General features: G+C 37.0%; 2 protein-coding genes across 3 annotated transcripts; both read left to right on the top strand.

Annotated features, from left to right (window-relative positions):
* Positions 1 to 5007: 5007 nt before the first annotated feature.
* Positions 5008 to 10197, top strand: LOC108910613 (rho GDP-dissociation inhibitor 1). Of its 2 annotated transcripts, XM_018715289.1 has the most exons (5): positions 5008 to 5118; positions 5427 to 5621; positions 6579 to 6803; positions 9227 to 9427; positions 9517 to 10197. In XM_018715289.1, exons 2-4 carry the CDS (start codon positions 5432 to 5434, stop codon positions 9424 to 9426), a joined length of 615 nt encoding a protein of 204 aa, XP_018570805.1. In that variant the 5' UTR covers positions 5008 to 5118; positions 5427 to 5431; the 3' UTR covers position 9427; positions 9517 to 10197. The 2 variants fall into 2 exon arrangements, with proteins under 2 accessions (XP_018570805.1, XP_018570804.1); XM_018715288.1 differs by having other exon boundaries at positions 9227 to 10197.
* Positions 10198 to 10680: 483 nt separating this feature from the next.
* LOC108910611 (ribonuclease Z, mitochondrial) lies at positions 10681 to 15754 on the top strand. The gene is made up of 14 exons (XM_018715285.1): positions 10681 to 11031; positions 11081 to 11267; positions 11319 to 11543; positions 11598 to 11712; positions 11943 to 12215; positions 12275 to 12419; positions 13370 to 13541; positions 13595 to 13785; positions 14319 to 14470; positions 14527 to 14587; positions 14642 to 14954; positions 15014 to 15203; positions 15258 to 15481; positions 15538 to 15754. Exons 1-14 carry the CDS (start codon positions 10766 to 10768, stop codon positions 15715 to 15717), a joined length of 2694 nt encoding a protein of 897 aa, XP_018570801.1. The 5' UTR covers positions 10681 to 10765; the 3' UTR covers positions 15718 to 15754.
* Positions 15755 to 15858: the final 104 nt, after the last annotated feature.

Here is a 15858-nt window from a genome sequence, read left to right as displayed (position 1 = left end):
TTGGTACATCTGAACGTGAGAAATATATCAAATGAGAACCAAAAAACGTTATAAAAAAAAGTGTAGAGATAGTCACGAGTGATTATAGCTACGTTTTCTGTTTCAATCATGAAATTGTGCATTATTGGCTAGCTAATTATTTCACGAAGAAAACAAGAATAGTGCACTAACACCTATGCAAAACACGAAAGCTACTTCCAGTTAAGAAATTACAGAATCAAAGTCCTTCAAGATCGATATAATTTTCAATACGACACACATACAGGGTGTCAGAACTGTCTGGAAACTTATAAGCAAACAAAATTAAGGAGTGATTTCACTCAAAAAACATCAAAGTAAATTTTTAATTAATATTTACTACTTTTCAAATCTGGTGCATTTATTATTAATAACAAACTACAGATATGAGAAAGAAATCATTAAAATTCCCTAAAGGCTTTATATGGCCATTATTGAATAGAAAATATATCATGATTTTTCAAAAAATTTAAGACCATTGATTTCTTTAAATGACCTTCTTCCAAGGAAAACCGCATTTATTTCTTGGAGCACAAATAACAGTTAAAATTTACCCATTTTATTACAGTATAAATGAAGCAGGATTCGAAAAGAAAATATTACATTTTATACAACTGTGAGAATCTAAATTTGACAAAATATCTTTAATCACATATTGTTTCATTGTGAAATTAAAACAATAATTTAACCGAATTTGAGCCAAAAACAAAATCCCAAAATACTGCCTTTGCATTAAATCAAGTTTTCTTGAAAATAATAATCGATTTGGAGGAGGATCTTTTGTCCTCATAGTTATCGGGGACTTCAACGCGAAGTCCCCCATATGGCACAGCGGGACGACGACCACAAGAGGTCGCGTCCTGCTGAATTACCAAGACAGACACGACGACTTGACTATACTCGGACCGACAGAACCGACACATTACGGACCCGTAGGACGCCCCGACGTTATCGACATTGCCCTCTTAAAATCTATACCGTTAAATGCCCAAATATCCACCCAATACGAAGGGTCTTCCGCCCACAATCCAATATTTCTGGATCTGGGGCGAAGACAGAGATATGAAGGCACCTTCACGAGGAGGTTCACTGACTGGGAGCGTTTCCGAACAGTAATGCAAGGAAACATGGCGCTCCCAGTCATCGAAACCACCCATGATCTGGAGGCGGCAATCCTCTCCCTTGAGACTGACATTAAAAACGCCCTGACTCAGACTACGACGGAGACTATTGTCCCCCGACTGACAAACCCCCGGGGCACCCTCCCCGATGACATAAAAAACTTAATACGTGACAGACGACGTGCGAAACGGCTTGCCACCCGCACCCGCCTCCCCCGACACAGACATGACTTAAACGTACTTAACAGACGGGTGAAGGCGGCTCTGGATGAACTGGCCCAGGATAACTGGGCTAGGCACCTGGAGTCGCTGGATCCACAAGACAACAGCCTCTGGAAAACGCAGAGGGCCCTGCGACAGACCGCTCGCCGTAAAATTCCTCCAATCCACGGTAGTGTGGGGGTGGTTTACACGAACCAGGAAAAGGCCGAGGCTTTCGCCGATAGCCTGGAACTGCAGTGTAGACTGCCTCAGCTGCCCGACGAAGACGAGGAATTCGAGATAGTGGCTGAGCGCGCGGCCCGACGCGTCGACAGAGAGCCAGACAATGACATAATCCCCCCCGCAACACCTGACGAACTAAGACTGACAATACGCAGACTTAAAAACAGAAAAGCCCCCGGACCCGACAATATACATAACACGACACTTAAACGACTACCACACAAGGGCCTCATGGCCCTACTAAACATAACAAACGCGACACTCAGACTAAGACACTTCCCTACCCGCTGGAAAACAGCAAACATAATCCTTATCCCAAAACCCAACAAAGATCACACCATCCCATCCAACTACCGGCCCATTAGCCTGCTCCCGGCTATGAGCAAAGTGGTAGAAAAAATTATCCTAACCCGTCTAAGAACCCACTCCCAAGAACTGCAAGTCATTCCAGACGAGCAGTTCGCCTTCCGACCCAATCACTCCACTGAACTCCAAATCCTTCGCCTTACCGAGCACATCACGGCGGCCTTCAACAGGGGACAGTACACTGGTGCTGTCTTCCTGGACGTCGCAAAGGCCTTCGATACGGTTTGGCATGAAGGCCTACTGATGAAAATGCTCACCAACCAATATCCCATATCCTTTACCAAACTCATAAAATCCTACCTACACCACCGAAAATTCCGCATCCAAATCCAAGATTCCCTTTCCACCACCCGTCCCATGGAGGCCGGTGTCCCCCAGGGCACCGTCCTGTCCCCACACCTATACACCATTTACAACTCCGACATCCCACATCCCCCCAACACCAACATATACTTATACGCCGACGACCTGACAATCACATCCCAATCCGTAGATCCTAGATATTCCGTCTCCCTCCTCCAAAACTCCTTAGACCAACTTGAAACCTGGTGCAACAGGTGGAAAGTCAAAATTAATCCCAACAAAAGTTCGGCTATCCTTTTTACCAAACGAAAAATCCCACAAAACCTCGACAGACTGACACTATCCCAGGAACCCATCTCCTGGAATCGACAAACACGATACCTGGGCGTGACGATGGACCAGCGTCTCACGTGGAAACCGCACATCGTGGAGACGGTGGCGCGAGCGAAGACCACCAGGGCTAGGCTCTATCCCTTACTCAAAGGTGGAAACACCCTCAGTTTAAGGAATAAGCGAACGCTTATCAAGGTGGTACTTCAACCGCAGCTAACCTACGCCTCCACGGCGTGGGGTCACGCGGCAAAAAGCCACTTAAAGTCATTACAGGCTGTGGAAAACATAGCCCTCCGCACGGCCACCGACGCGCCCTGGTACGTAAGAAACACTGACATATTACGAGACTTACAATACACAAACGCTACACAGACAATAAGACAAAACGCGGAGAAACGATTTGACGTAGCCGCTAGACATGACAATCCCCTCCTCAGGCAAGCCGTTGACTACGTACCCGACGTGACCGACAAACACAAAAGACCTAGACACCAACTTTTTGACCCTGGGTGACCACCCCAATGACCCCCCCCCTGCCCGCTAACCTTTTCTGTTTCAGAGACAGCCAGGATCAAGAAACGAAGACAACGACACACACACACACACATACACACCCCCCATACCCTCCTTACCCCTCCCCTCCCGCGCTAGCCTAAGGGCCACCTTAGCAAAGCGCATCCCAGGCTGCATAGCCGCACTACCCTACCCAACCATACCACACATAAACATGACACTACCCCCGGGGTTTACACAGACGAGCCGGCGAAGCAAGAAGAGCGCCAGAAGAAAGGGCCCTAGCCGGCGGGGCCCAGCCAGGACAAAAGGAGGTCCCACAAAGCGCCTACACCGGCCGCATTTGCGGTCGGGGTAGACGACGGATGGGGCCCACCTACGAAGGCTGTCCAGGCCTACACGAGATGAGGCAGGATAAAGAGGGATAATCCCCCTCGATCCCAAATCATTGAGGCCAATTTCTAGCTATGGAATAATGGCGCGTGTCCTCATAATTGCAGTTTAAAATGAACCATGGGCGTAGCCAGGAATTTTTCTAGGAGGACGCCAGTTTATTGAACAAAGAGTATGGTATGAGAAATCATGGTTTCATAAATACCAAGAATATATGGTTAAACCTAGGAATTTAGTGCAAAAGCCTTCCTATCCAACGGCCAAAAGCAAACAGTGGCAGACAAGTGATTCAATCAGACTGTTCGATACTAAACGAGGTAAAATGGATGGAAAATGCGTCCAGGAAAAATTAGAGAGGGTGACCCCTCTGCCCCCTTGGCTACGCCCATGAAATGAATCAAATGCTTTTGTGGTAACAGTAACCTTTTACCAAAGCATAATAATGTAAAAGATCTAAGATCATTTCACTGCTTTCAATCATTCTGAATTTTATGGAATACAATTTCCAAACTGGAACATTTTTAAATATGTCTGTTTATAATTATTCAGTCACACGCATTTTACGATTTCCAGTCAGCTGAATTTGTTAGTTTACATAATGCTGTGCTTTTAAGTTAAAAAGCATTAGCTTCTGCATGGCTTCTACTTACTTTTTGTTTTAAGCAAATGCTCGCCCGTTTTATTCATGAGGCCCAATGAAATATAGCATCAAGTATAATAAATTTTTAATTTATTTCAAGGTCTTGACTCTTGAGTAGGTACTTGTGTGGGATAATGCAAGTATAGTTACTAGTGTTAAATAAAAAAAATACTATCTAAAAATTCTATTTACTTAAATTTTATAGGTACCATAGCATCTATGTAAATTACCTACATTAAAAGCAAATACATAAATCATAATAAAAATTGATTAGACAGGTAGGTACTCTACAAAGTAACTTTTTACTCCTACTGTTCGTTATAAATTAATAAAAAAATATTCAATGCGTCATATTTTGGCACTTAGTAATAATTACGCATGGTCGAAGATTTTACCAATTGCATTATAGCAACATACAGCAAGAATACAATTTTGCAAAGCCCGATACGATAGTAATAGGTCAAATTTGAAACCTAAAAATTTGAAGGGAAATTTGCCACATCCGCCTCTAGAATAACGTCCCTGCATGTAAAGTAACGTATAAAACGTGCACATAATATTGTGAACAATTTAAAATTAAAGTTGCCTGCCAAGTTTCAATGAAATCGTTACAACCGTTTTTTTTAATGTTTTCAATTTATGAAACCCGAAAATCTATTTCGGTAGGGAAATTATTATCATAAATGAAAAAAGTACATCCTATTTGGCTATCTGAGAAAACAATAGTTTATAAAAATAATATTATACCTACCTATATGAATATTAATATGAGTTGCCGATTTTTTTATGGCTTGAATTAATGCAGGGATGACTAATAAACTACGAATCAAATATTGAGTTTGCGCGCCTCTGTTTATAAATTTACGCTTGCGTAGTTGTACGAGTACAGTACTAGGGGGCATCCACCCATTTTTCGTGAAGAGAAATTTACCCATTTTTACACTTTTCCAATATTTTTGGTTCGAGAAAAAAAATCCACATAATCTAGTAAGTACACCTTTCAATTTTTTTCTAATCGGCATGCTTGATCTAACGAGAAAACCAACCTACCTCTACCCAATTTCCGGTGAAAATTTTACCGATCTTTATTAAAGATAAACATTGGAATAGCTATTAATGTACGGATGGTTATTTTAATATGTCGACGTAATTATTTTTTATGGTCCGTTAGTTTCGTTACGGTGATTGCTGATTTCGCTTTGTACTCCGACATAACCTATATGTGAATCATCTAGCTAGTCTTTTCATCCTTTTTGTTTACCCAAAATCGGTTTTAAATTATTTCTTTTCGTCAGATAAAATGTCTGGGAGCGAAGAAGCGAAAACTCCCGAGGAATTCGTAGAAAACGAGAACGAACAGGAATCCAATTACAAGCCTCCGCCAGAAAAGACCATTGAGGAAATCTTACAGATCGACCAGGAGGATGAAAGTCTGAGGAAATATAAAGAAGCTTTACTGGGACAGGCGCAAACCGGACCAGTCATTGTTGGTAAGTTCTAAGGTTTCAGGTTTAAGAATATGGAAAAAATCCTAACAAATATGATTTTTTTCGTTAAGAAAATATATACCAGATGTTTTCATACTTAACATGCCATGTTTGTTATTCTTGTAATAAAATTCTAGCCACAAATACGCAAAATCTTAGTATTATTGATTTTTTTTCATGTTTGCATATTTTTAATTGTCAGAACAGTGAAATCATTTTTAACTTTAAAAAAATAAATTCAGCTATATCAAAACAAATTATCATATCCAAACCCAAGGCACATAAATTAATTAAAAGAATAAAAAATAAGCTAGCTCATCGTTAAAAACATACTCATTGTAAGACATGTTTTTAATTCTTAATAAATTAATTTACAGGTTATCGACTTTTGTCATTATTTATCTTAATTCTTATTCATTGTAAACATATTTTTTAAATACGATTAATTAATACGTATTATCTGCAATAATCCACTTTCTCGTTGTTGTTGAGCAAAAGTTTATGTATTGAAACTAATCCAACTCTCTGGCATAAAAAGTATTTTTTTGTTTTTCCAAATGTTGAAAAAACTATCTAACTAATACCTTAGATAGTTTCAGATAATGCATGGTTTATTAAAGGTTGATTTAGTGAGCTTACGACTTGATTTTTCCAAGGATGTTCTAAGTTCACATATATTTAAACAATTTTTATTGACATTGATAAGATATCAATATTAAATGCAATCAGTCAACAATATAGCCAACACTGTGATGCGATTAGAGACCTTTATAATACACATAAATATAAAAAATTTCACCATTACAGTATTTTAGGGCCTTAACCAAAAATGTAATTTGAAAAATATGATGCAATACTAAAAATAAACGTTACAATTTTGACTAAATATTTAGTAAACTGTGACTTATTCTTCTTCCTTAATTTTAACGACTTGTCAAATGACATTATCTCCTTTTGTAGAGCCCGATAATCCAAGAAAAGTTATTGTTAAAAGGCTGGTTCTAGTCGCCGCAGATCGACCTGAGATTGCCCTCGATCTCACAGGTGACTTGTCGCAACTGAAAAAGGAAACCTTTGTGATTAAGGAGGGGGTATCGTATAGAATAAGAATTGAATTTATAGTGCAAAGGGAAATAGTACATGGACTTAAATACGTGCAAAAGACAAGCAAACTGGGCATCCCAGGTAAGAAAAACGCATTTACATATTTATTTTTATTCTGAAAAATTTATAATACAGGGCGTCTCTTAATTCGACTGCCAAACTTTTACAGGTTTACTCTACCTATTTAAATTGTGTATCCTTTTGAGTACGTAACGATGTACATTTATTTATTCCTGAAGATTACCATCACTGCATTTTTTCGATGGTTATTCTATTAAAACGTTATAATGATGACCAATTTTTAGTTACTCCAAAACGTGCAGGAGTGAATTTTTTTAAATTATCGCCATAGTTAATCAGAAGAGTTATTAAATTTTATGAAATCTATGAAAATGAAATACTTCATTAAAATTTTTCAAATTTTGCACTGCAAGTTTCGGAAATACTTGAAAAGTATGAAATTATGAAATATTTAAGTTTTTTCAATGCATCAATATATTTCAATACATCTTCAAAAAATTCTCAAATTTTTCTTAAATGATTAATGAAATATTTTAATATTCTTCATGTTACATATTTTTATTACAAAAAAAATTGTAATTGCTGGAGTTCCTCCTTCCAATTTTAAGAGTTTATATAAACGGTGTCCCAAAATTCATGCAAGAAGTAATTTTGTTAGAAAACACAAGTTTTTTAATTAAAAATTGTAAATATTTTTTTATTCATGAAGTATGCAGTATCTTTGGAATAGCATATCGGGTAAATGGCCTCAGCGGCATTGGTGGCACATACCCACTCTTTTATTGAAATTTTCCATTACCGTTTTGCATAAATGCGACTGAAATTTGTTGAAACAGCACTCAATTTCCTCCTAGAAGGTGTGAGGATTCGTGGGCTTGTTGGTATAAACCTTAAAAAAAAAACAGAAGAAAAAAGTTCAACGGTGTTAAATCGCATGACCTCGGCGGCCAATTTTGATCACCAAAACGGGAAATTACATGAGTGGGAAATGACTCATGCGGTAATTGGATTGTTTATCGGGCTGTATGGCATGTGGCACCGTCTTGTTGAAACCACATATCGGTCACATCCATATCTTGCAATTTAGTCACAAAAAACTGGATTAATGGCATTTGCGATAGCAAATGCCATTAAGGGGAAATACCCGGCTGGAAAATCCACATAGTCCATTTACTTTCCGTGAGAGTGACAAAGTAAATCATAGAAATCCGTACGATAGACAAGGATGGCTATATTGAAGACGTTTCATAATCTGAATAGTCACTGCCCCTTTTGGGATTTGCTCGGTTAGAAGTGGGAGTAACTATTCAGATTATGAAACGTCTTCACTATAACCATCCTTGTCTATCGCACGGATTTCTTTACTTTACTTTGTCGCTCACATGTAAAGGCAGACGGACCATGTACCGTTGCCAGCCGTGTATACAATTTCAACGATCAAAAAATCGATTATTTTTTTATATTTTTAAACGATAGAACTATATAAACATTGTGCATGTCCGCTCGGGTTCAGAGTACAAGTTTGTAGGAGAATTAACCGTTTTCGGACGAGTTTCAGAAAATAGCCGCCCAATGAATATTTCTTAGTTTAAAAAATTCCTCAAAATTGACTCATTTTCCTTCCGAGTTGAAAATGAACCTCATCGCTGAAGATGATTTTGTTTGAAAAATTTGCATCCACTTGTTCCATAATCCATTCAACGAACTCTCTTCGCTCTGTATGGTCAGTAGGCTTCAATTCTTGAGTCGATTGAACTTTGAAAGCATGAAGATGCAAATCTTTCGTAACCCCAAATTGTTACGCTGTCTTTTTTCTTTCAAACAGTTTACTGCATAAATGGCACAAAATTAAAATCTTGCATGAATTTTGGCACAACCAATAAAATGGATCACAAATAGCCAATAAACATGTAAAATAACTTACACTGATATTTCAACTTTATAAATTATTTAAAAGGAATCATTGCGGACATGTTATCTTCAAGCCGCTATATCTACGCAATGAGTGTTTATTTGAACTTCTTGCGTTAATTTTCATGTCCTATAAGATGTTAGTTTGGCAGTCATACTAAGGGACAATCTGAATTTCCATGTACTTGACAAAAGTTTCAAATTTGAAGTACTTGGTGAAACGTTTTATGTGAACATAGTACTAATATATTTTTCTTGTCAATAATAATGCTGTCGTTTTCTGGATTGGTTTCCAGAACCAGGTAAAACAGGCTTATTAATCATCGCATTGATGTTTAGTGTCTCGTAGATTTCAGATGACTCGCAAAAAAAAAATAGGGAAAGTGACAAACGTACCAATATAATTTTTAATTTTGAAAACAGTCATCTAAGATCGTTTAACATTTTTTTTTTCTATGATCTTTTAAAAAGCTTTACTCACATTCATAGATCATTCATAGAGTTGAGTTTCTGCAATGTTTATTTGCTTTTGCAATTAACATTAAAAAAAATTAAATATTGGAATATTTTAGTGGACAAAATGACCCACATGGTGGGTTCCTACGCTCCTAAAGTCGAAATGCAGTCTTACACTACCCCACCCGAAGATGCCCCTTCGGGTTTGATGGCGAGGGGCGGTTACACCGTTCACTCCCTGTTCACGGACGATGACAAAAATGAGCACCTCAAGTGGGAGTGGACCTTCGAAATCAAGAAGGACTGGAAGGATTAAGGTGGGTTGGCACCTTAGTCGGCGGATAAAGTTCTGTTTCTTTTGTGTTTGTCGATGTGCCGACGGTTTACTATATTTTTTTTATTGCAGACTTTTGTGGCAAGTTCTCAGAAAGTATTATATCTACAACTTTGGAAGTATTACCTTGCCTCAAACCTTATCTTTTTATATATTTGTGGAACCTTTTTGAAACCAATTTACAAAGCCTTTTTGAAACTTTTACTGGTCAACCGAATCAGTAGGGCCTTAAGATTTTGCGAAAAGCGTATATAAGCTCATTTTAACTAGTGTAAAAAGTAGTCTTTATATTTTTAAATTTCAATGTATTTAGGGATTTCGTGAAAATTTGCAACAATGTGTAACGTAACTGTTTCCTTTTATGTCATACACAATTTATGCTCAGGGCATTTTCAAAATATATGTGATACACCCCACACTCTCCTACATAGCCATAAACCAGTTTTTATTTTCTCATGATTGAAGATTTATACATTTTTGCTAATTTTCACGACTTCCCACAATATGCTATTTCTTTCAAAGAATATATTTTCTTTATTAAATCAATGAAACATGTGCTTTTACAAAAAAATTATATATATTATACAGGAGTGAATATAAATGAAAGTATTTTTCCTAGGATATTATTTTTTATTTAGAATTGATTTTTATGCAATTATGCTTGGTACTCAAGTGCTTTAACAGTGTACATTTTTCTTTTTACATTAATTGTATTACTTTTTAATCAATAAATGTGTTATGTCCCCCTTAAAATGATTTTTTTATACATACAAAAATATTAAAACCATCCCAAACCTTTTCTATGGTAAATAAAGCGATTGAGTAAAATCTATGCAAAAGTTTAGCAAGGGATAATTTTATAACCTTAAAATTATAGCGTAAAACAATATAAATTGTAGATAATCATAAACGTAACCTGAAAACTATTCATAACACTTACTGGAATTTTTAAACTAATCGCTTGGTCTTCGTGTACAGTCCACTTTATTATTTCCTAACACAAATCACTCATACTCATTTCACTTAACCAACTCAAATATCCACCTTTTTTACACACTTACGAAACAATTTTTTTACATCGTTTTTCTTGAAAAACGGTAAACTTTAAAGACGCGTCTTCAAATTAAAACAAAAGAACACGTACATTAGGAATTTATTTTTAAGATACGATTCGAATTTGGGAAAATTGAGCGTCCACAGGTTGGCCAAACTGTTAGAAAAACTCAAGGCCATCAACGTCAAAAGTTCAAATTGGAAATTCACAAGTATTTCACAATTTTCATCACCCGCACATAAGTATAAATACCGAATTTACCCCCTGATGCCTATTTTCCTCAAAATATCCTATTTCAGACTCGTAACAATCCCTATCATAAGATTCCATTCAAAGCAGTCCAAATCTAACCTCATAAATATTCTCAAAGGTATGCCGAAAGAGCAAAAACACATTGCAGAGGCCCAGAAGCAACGGAAAAAAATTAAAGAGAGAATTTCTAAATATGTACCCGGTAAAGTTACGTTACAAGTGCTCGGAACAGGCGCGAAAGGGGCACCTCGTGCTTTGTATATGTTCTCGGATCAGTCCAGGTATGTCCCAATGAGTACATTATTTAAATTTATCACAGGTAGCTTTTAGGTATTTATTTAATTGCGGAGAAGGAACACAAAGATTAGCTCATGAACATAAAATGAAACTAGCGAAACTGGAACATATATTCATAACACAACCAGTTTGGAAGAATATTGGTGGTCTTCCCGGTACTGCACTCACAATTCAGGATGTAGGAGTTCCTGAGATTACTCTGCATGGGCCTCCAGGCTTGGTAATATTTCAAAATGTATGTGTAACATTTTGTAACATTTTGCTATTATAGGATGAAGTTTTTGCGGCGACAAAAAGATTTGTTGTTATTAGAGATTTAAAAATTCATATGGCTGATTGTAGTGAAAATAACGTTTTTGAAGACAACGTGATTAGTGTAAGATATGTGCCTTTAACAAGGACATCTAATTTAGTCGTTGATGATAATCAATCTGCAAAAACCAGTGAAAATGGTGACGATTTCAAGAATGCCGAAGTTAACGCAACAGTAGTTCAGGTATAAAAATTGATTATCATTGTTAAACGTGTTTTTAATTATATATTTTTGCAGTCAGAGGCATCTACATCCACTAGAAACGAAAAGAAATTACGAAGGAGATCGGCTTCGAGTTCTAGCACTTCAGAAGAAATCGTTGAAGATAATGTAGATTATTACGCCCACGAACGTAAGAGTAGACATAGAAATAGAAATCGTTCCCGATCCAGATCCCGATCCAAAACAACTGGTATCCCTTAATCTCACCTAAAAAACATAAAATATAAACCAAATATTATACAGAGTGCAACTTTGAGATTTTCAGATTAGTATTCTGGGAAACACAAACTATTACCCTTAAAAAACTGACCCCCGCTACACTAGTAACACTTTATGTATTGATGCCTATTTTTATTCTAGATAGTGGTAGGAGGATAACCCCCAATCTCGTTTCGATAACTTCTCAGCAGATCCTACAAGACACGAAAGAAAAAGGTATCTCCATGACTTATATTTGTCGACTACAACCCAGACCGGGTGCCTTGAATTTGGACAAATGTGTCCGAATGGGCGTTCCGCCAGGACCTCTGTTGGGCAAACTTAAAGGTGGTGAGGATGTTGTTTTACCAAACGGCAATGTCGTCACTTCCAAAGATGTGTGTGAACCTGACGACGCTGGTCCTGTCTTTATTGGTTCGTGTAGCACTAATTCTAGCAGTTCGTATAGAAAAATAATTTTACCGCACTTTCAGTTGTTGACTGTCCTTCTGAAGAATATTTAGATTCCTTGACGAACAGTGAAGAATTGAAAAGGCACCAAATTTTTGCAACAGAAGATTGTGACATAGCGACTTTGGTGGTGCATTTTACTCCAGCAGATGTGGTGCAACATCCAAGGTAAGTAAACACGTGGAGTTCGTTTATGACGACGTTGAAGCAATAGCGAAATTGCATCATACTAAACGTAAGCTAACAATCGAAATTAAAATATATGCAGGACTATTTAAAAAAAAGGTACAGGAAGTGTTAAAGTTTTTGAAAAAATGTCCCACATCTTTATTGTAGACTAAACACAGTTTCCGAGTGACCAAACAAAATTTCATCAAAGTTATAACTTTTGCGTGCATAAAGTTTTGATAGTTATCATGGAAACGCACCTTGAACAGTGTACAGTAATCGAGTTCTGTTTTAAAGCCAGTAAAACGACCACGGAAACTGTTACAGATGGTGTACGGTGAGGAGTGTGTATCACATCTGACTGCGTTCGTTTGGCTTGGGAGGAGGATGGCCGAGACAGCATGCATGACGACGAGAGGACATTAAAGCTGTGCACTCTGCGCTGTCTGATCATCGATCAATCATACACGATCGTCTGCGAATATTCTGATGGTTGATCAACGATCAGACTTCAGTGCAGAGCTCACAGCTTCGATGTCTTCATTCATTCGTCTGGTGTGTGGATGCCCCATCCTCTCGTCGTCATGCATGCTGTTTCGACCATCAGGAAACCTCTCGAATCACAGGAACACAGTCATACGTGATACACAGTTCTTACCATACGCCGTTTGTAACAGTTGATATGTTTCCGTGGCTGTTTTATCAGCTTTAGAACAGAACTTGATTGCTCTACGCTGTTCAACGTGTGTTTCCGTGACAACTATAAAAAAATCACATCACGCAATTCGAAATTAGGTTGTTGAAGTTGAGTTGTTATAAAAGAGGAGAAACCAAATTTATGAGTGAAAGTATGGCACAAAATATGGCCAGTCACTAAAAGTGGACTCATAATAACCAAACTCTACAGTATTTGAATAGGAAATATGTAATTTTGTTTATGGCTTTTATAGGTATAAAAAATGGATGGAGAATTTTTCAGCGAGTACACAACACATGATTCTGAATGAAACAAACTCTTGCATGGGTAGTCAAGCGGTTCATAGGATACAATACAAATTGAACATGCTTTCAGAGGACTTTTTTCCTTTATTAAGTGAAAAGGGAATGGAAATCGTTAATGACGTAAATTTTCCTGATTCACATAAGTAACACTTTTTCTATTTGATTTTTTTTAGAATCCAGGGATCCACTTAAATAAAAAACAGAAATGTGAAGAGAAGGATTTGACGTCTCCCAGTTCGCTTCAAAATGACCTAAAATTGGAAAATTTGTCTGTGAAATCTAGACCAGCCAGTCCTACGGAGCCATATATTTTTCCCAAAACTTTTTGTAGCTTTCATTTAAGGCCAAAATTAGGTTTAGACAGGTAAAAATTGTATTAATTCTTTTATTCTAGCGTTTGGATATAACTAAGTAAAAGTCGCTAAATATTATATGTACAGGGTGTCCGGATTTATAGCTGTACAAGCCATCAACATAATTCATAAGAAACAAACATTTCAAACGTATTTTTTTAAGAAACTTAGCACACATATTTCAATACTATAACTTCTTGTGATTTTTTTAGGTACCAATTTTCAAATAATTAAACCAATTAAAATATATCAGAAATGATTGTTTTTAAATTATTATATACAGTGTGTAACTTTAAATGGGCATCCGAACTCGGTTGTATGTATAAAAATAATGAGGCATAGCGGAAATTCAACGGAAAATAAATTTTGCAAAAACATATTTCTTCTGTATGGCTTTGTGACGTGTTTTTAAATCAATATGGTTCTAAAAGTAGACTCCATATAAACATGATCCGGTGAAAATCAAATTGTATAGATTTTTATATAAATTAGTTCACTTGGTTTTTCAAAGTGGGACACCCTGTAGTTTGTGTCATAATTGTAGACTTGCTGAACTGAAAGTAAATCCTGCGGAATATCTGAAAGAGACAATGGAAGTGGAGAATTTTTCCAGTACTTTGCAGGAATTGTGCAACAATTTGAAACGAGACAGGAAAAATTTGGACATTAGTCAATATCCACAAATATTATTCTTAGGTAACCCTCATTTAGTAGATTTTGAAATTTAAATCGTCAAATTAAATTGTTTTTAGGTACCGGTTCTTGTATACCAAACAAAACAAGGAATACAAGTGGGATTTTACTAAAATTAAAGTAGGTTTTTTTCAATATGAAATTTTAAGCGATATTAGTATTTTTTTATTTTAGCGAAAGCCAGAATATGCTTCTAGACTGCGGGGAAGGCACGTGCGGGCAAATTATAAGGTTCTTTGGTCACGAAGAAGCAGATCGTGTCTTGGCTAACATAAGCGCCATCTACATTTCACATCTGCATGCCGATCACCACATCGGGCTTATAGGGCTTCTGCAAGGTAGAAGGAGGGCCTTGGATAATCTAAAAATGAAGAAAGAACAAGTGTATTTGTTTGCACCTAAACAAATACTGGCCTGGTTAAATTTTTACGATAAATGCTTTGAAAATATCAGAAAAGAATTCCATCTCGTGCCAAACGGTGACTTGGTAATGAAATTATTGATTACTTTTTATATTTACACGTAAATAATTATTTTATTTTGTAGATATTTAACAACCAAACACTGTCCGAATCTACAAAAGAAATTGTTTTGGAAAAACTGGGGATGTCGCGTATAAGTACTTGTTTCGTTAGGCATTGTCCCAATGCTTTTGGAGTAGCATTTACAGACAAGAACGGGCGCAAGATTACTTACTCTGGTGATACCATGCCGTCGGATAATTTGGTAGAACTCGGTTTGTGAAAAACACCAAAAAACATGAAACTGTGACATAATCAGTTATTTGCAGGTACTAATAGTGACGTTTTGATTCACGAAGCGACGATGGAAGACGAACTAGCCCATGAAGCTGTCATAAAAATGCACTCCACCACATCTCAGGCGATAGATATCGGCAAAAGAATGAATGCCAAGCATATCCTCCTGACCCATTTCAGTCAAAGGTATGCGAAATTGCCGAGATTCAATGACAATTTCGCTGAGAATGTTGGCATTGCCTTTGATAACATGCAGGTTAGTGGGATGTGAACCGCACTGTCCAGATCTAAGTCTAATTGATTTTTTTATAGGTTAGGATAGATGAATTGCCTCTGGTGCCACATTTGTACCCTGCCTTAAGACTGATGTTCGCAGAGCATTACGAAGAACTAGAGCATAAGGCTGTGAAGAGACAACTGAAAATTGAGAAGCAAAGGGAGGCTTCTATCAATAGAAATGATAAACGGAAACAGAATGAAGTTATACGATAGCTGTACTTTTATTAAAATAAACATTTTTTAAAAAACAGTTTTTTAGTTCGTACAGTTTTAAACAGTATAAAAAAAACAAATAAAATGATCTTTGAAGTTCAAATTTCGCGCTGTGAAACTTCCGGTTTATTTATGGAATTC

The sequence above is a fragment of the Anoplophora glabripennis genome, unplaced genomic scaffold (assembly GCF_000390285.2).
Source record: "Anoplophora glabripennis isolate ALB-LARVAE unplaced genomic scaffold, Agla_2.0 scaffold461, whole genome shotgun sequence".
Lineage (NCBI taxonomy): Eukaryota > Metazoa > Arthropoda > Insecta > Coleoptera > Cerambycidae > Anoplophora > Anoplophora glabripennis.
Note: the sequence above shows the minus strand (reverse complement) of the source record. Positions and strands in the feature narration are given on the sequence as shown.

Bases quoted from the DNA above. Each gene is read 5' to 3' on its own strand.
- LOC108910611 (XM_018715285.1), top strand. From the start codon at position 10,766: ATGCCTATTTTCCTCAAAATATCCTATTTCAGACTCGTAACAATCCCT. The intron at 14,955-15,013 runs GTAATGAAATTA...TTTATTTTGTAG, and splicing joins TCGTGCCAAACGGTGACTTG to ATATTTAACAACCAAACACT. The intron at 15,204-15,257 runs GTTTGTGAAAAA...AGTTATTTGCAG, and splicing joins GGATAATTTGGTAGAACTCG to GTACTAATAGTGACGTTTTG.
- LOC108910613 (XM_018715289.1), top strand. From the start codon at position 5,432: ATGTCTGGGAGCGAAGAAGCGAAAACTCCCGAGGAATTCGTAGAAAAC. The intron at 5,622-6,578 runs GTAAGTTCTAAG...CTCCTTTTGTAG, and splicing joins AACCGGACCAGTCATTGTTG to AGCCCGATAATCCAAGAAAA. The intron at 6,804-9,226 runs GTAAGAAAAACG...GGAATATTTTAG, and splicing joins AAGCAAACTGGGCATCCCAG to TGGACAAAATGACCCACATG.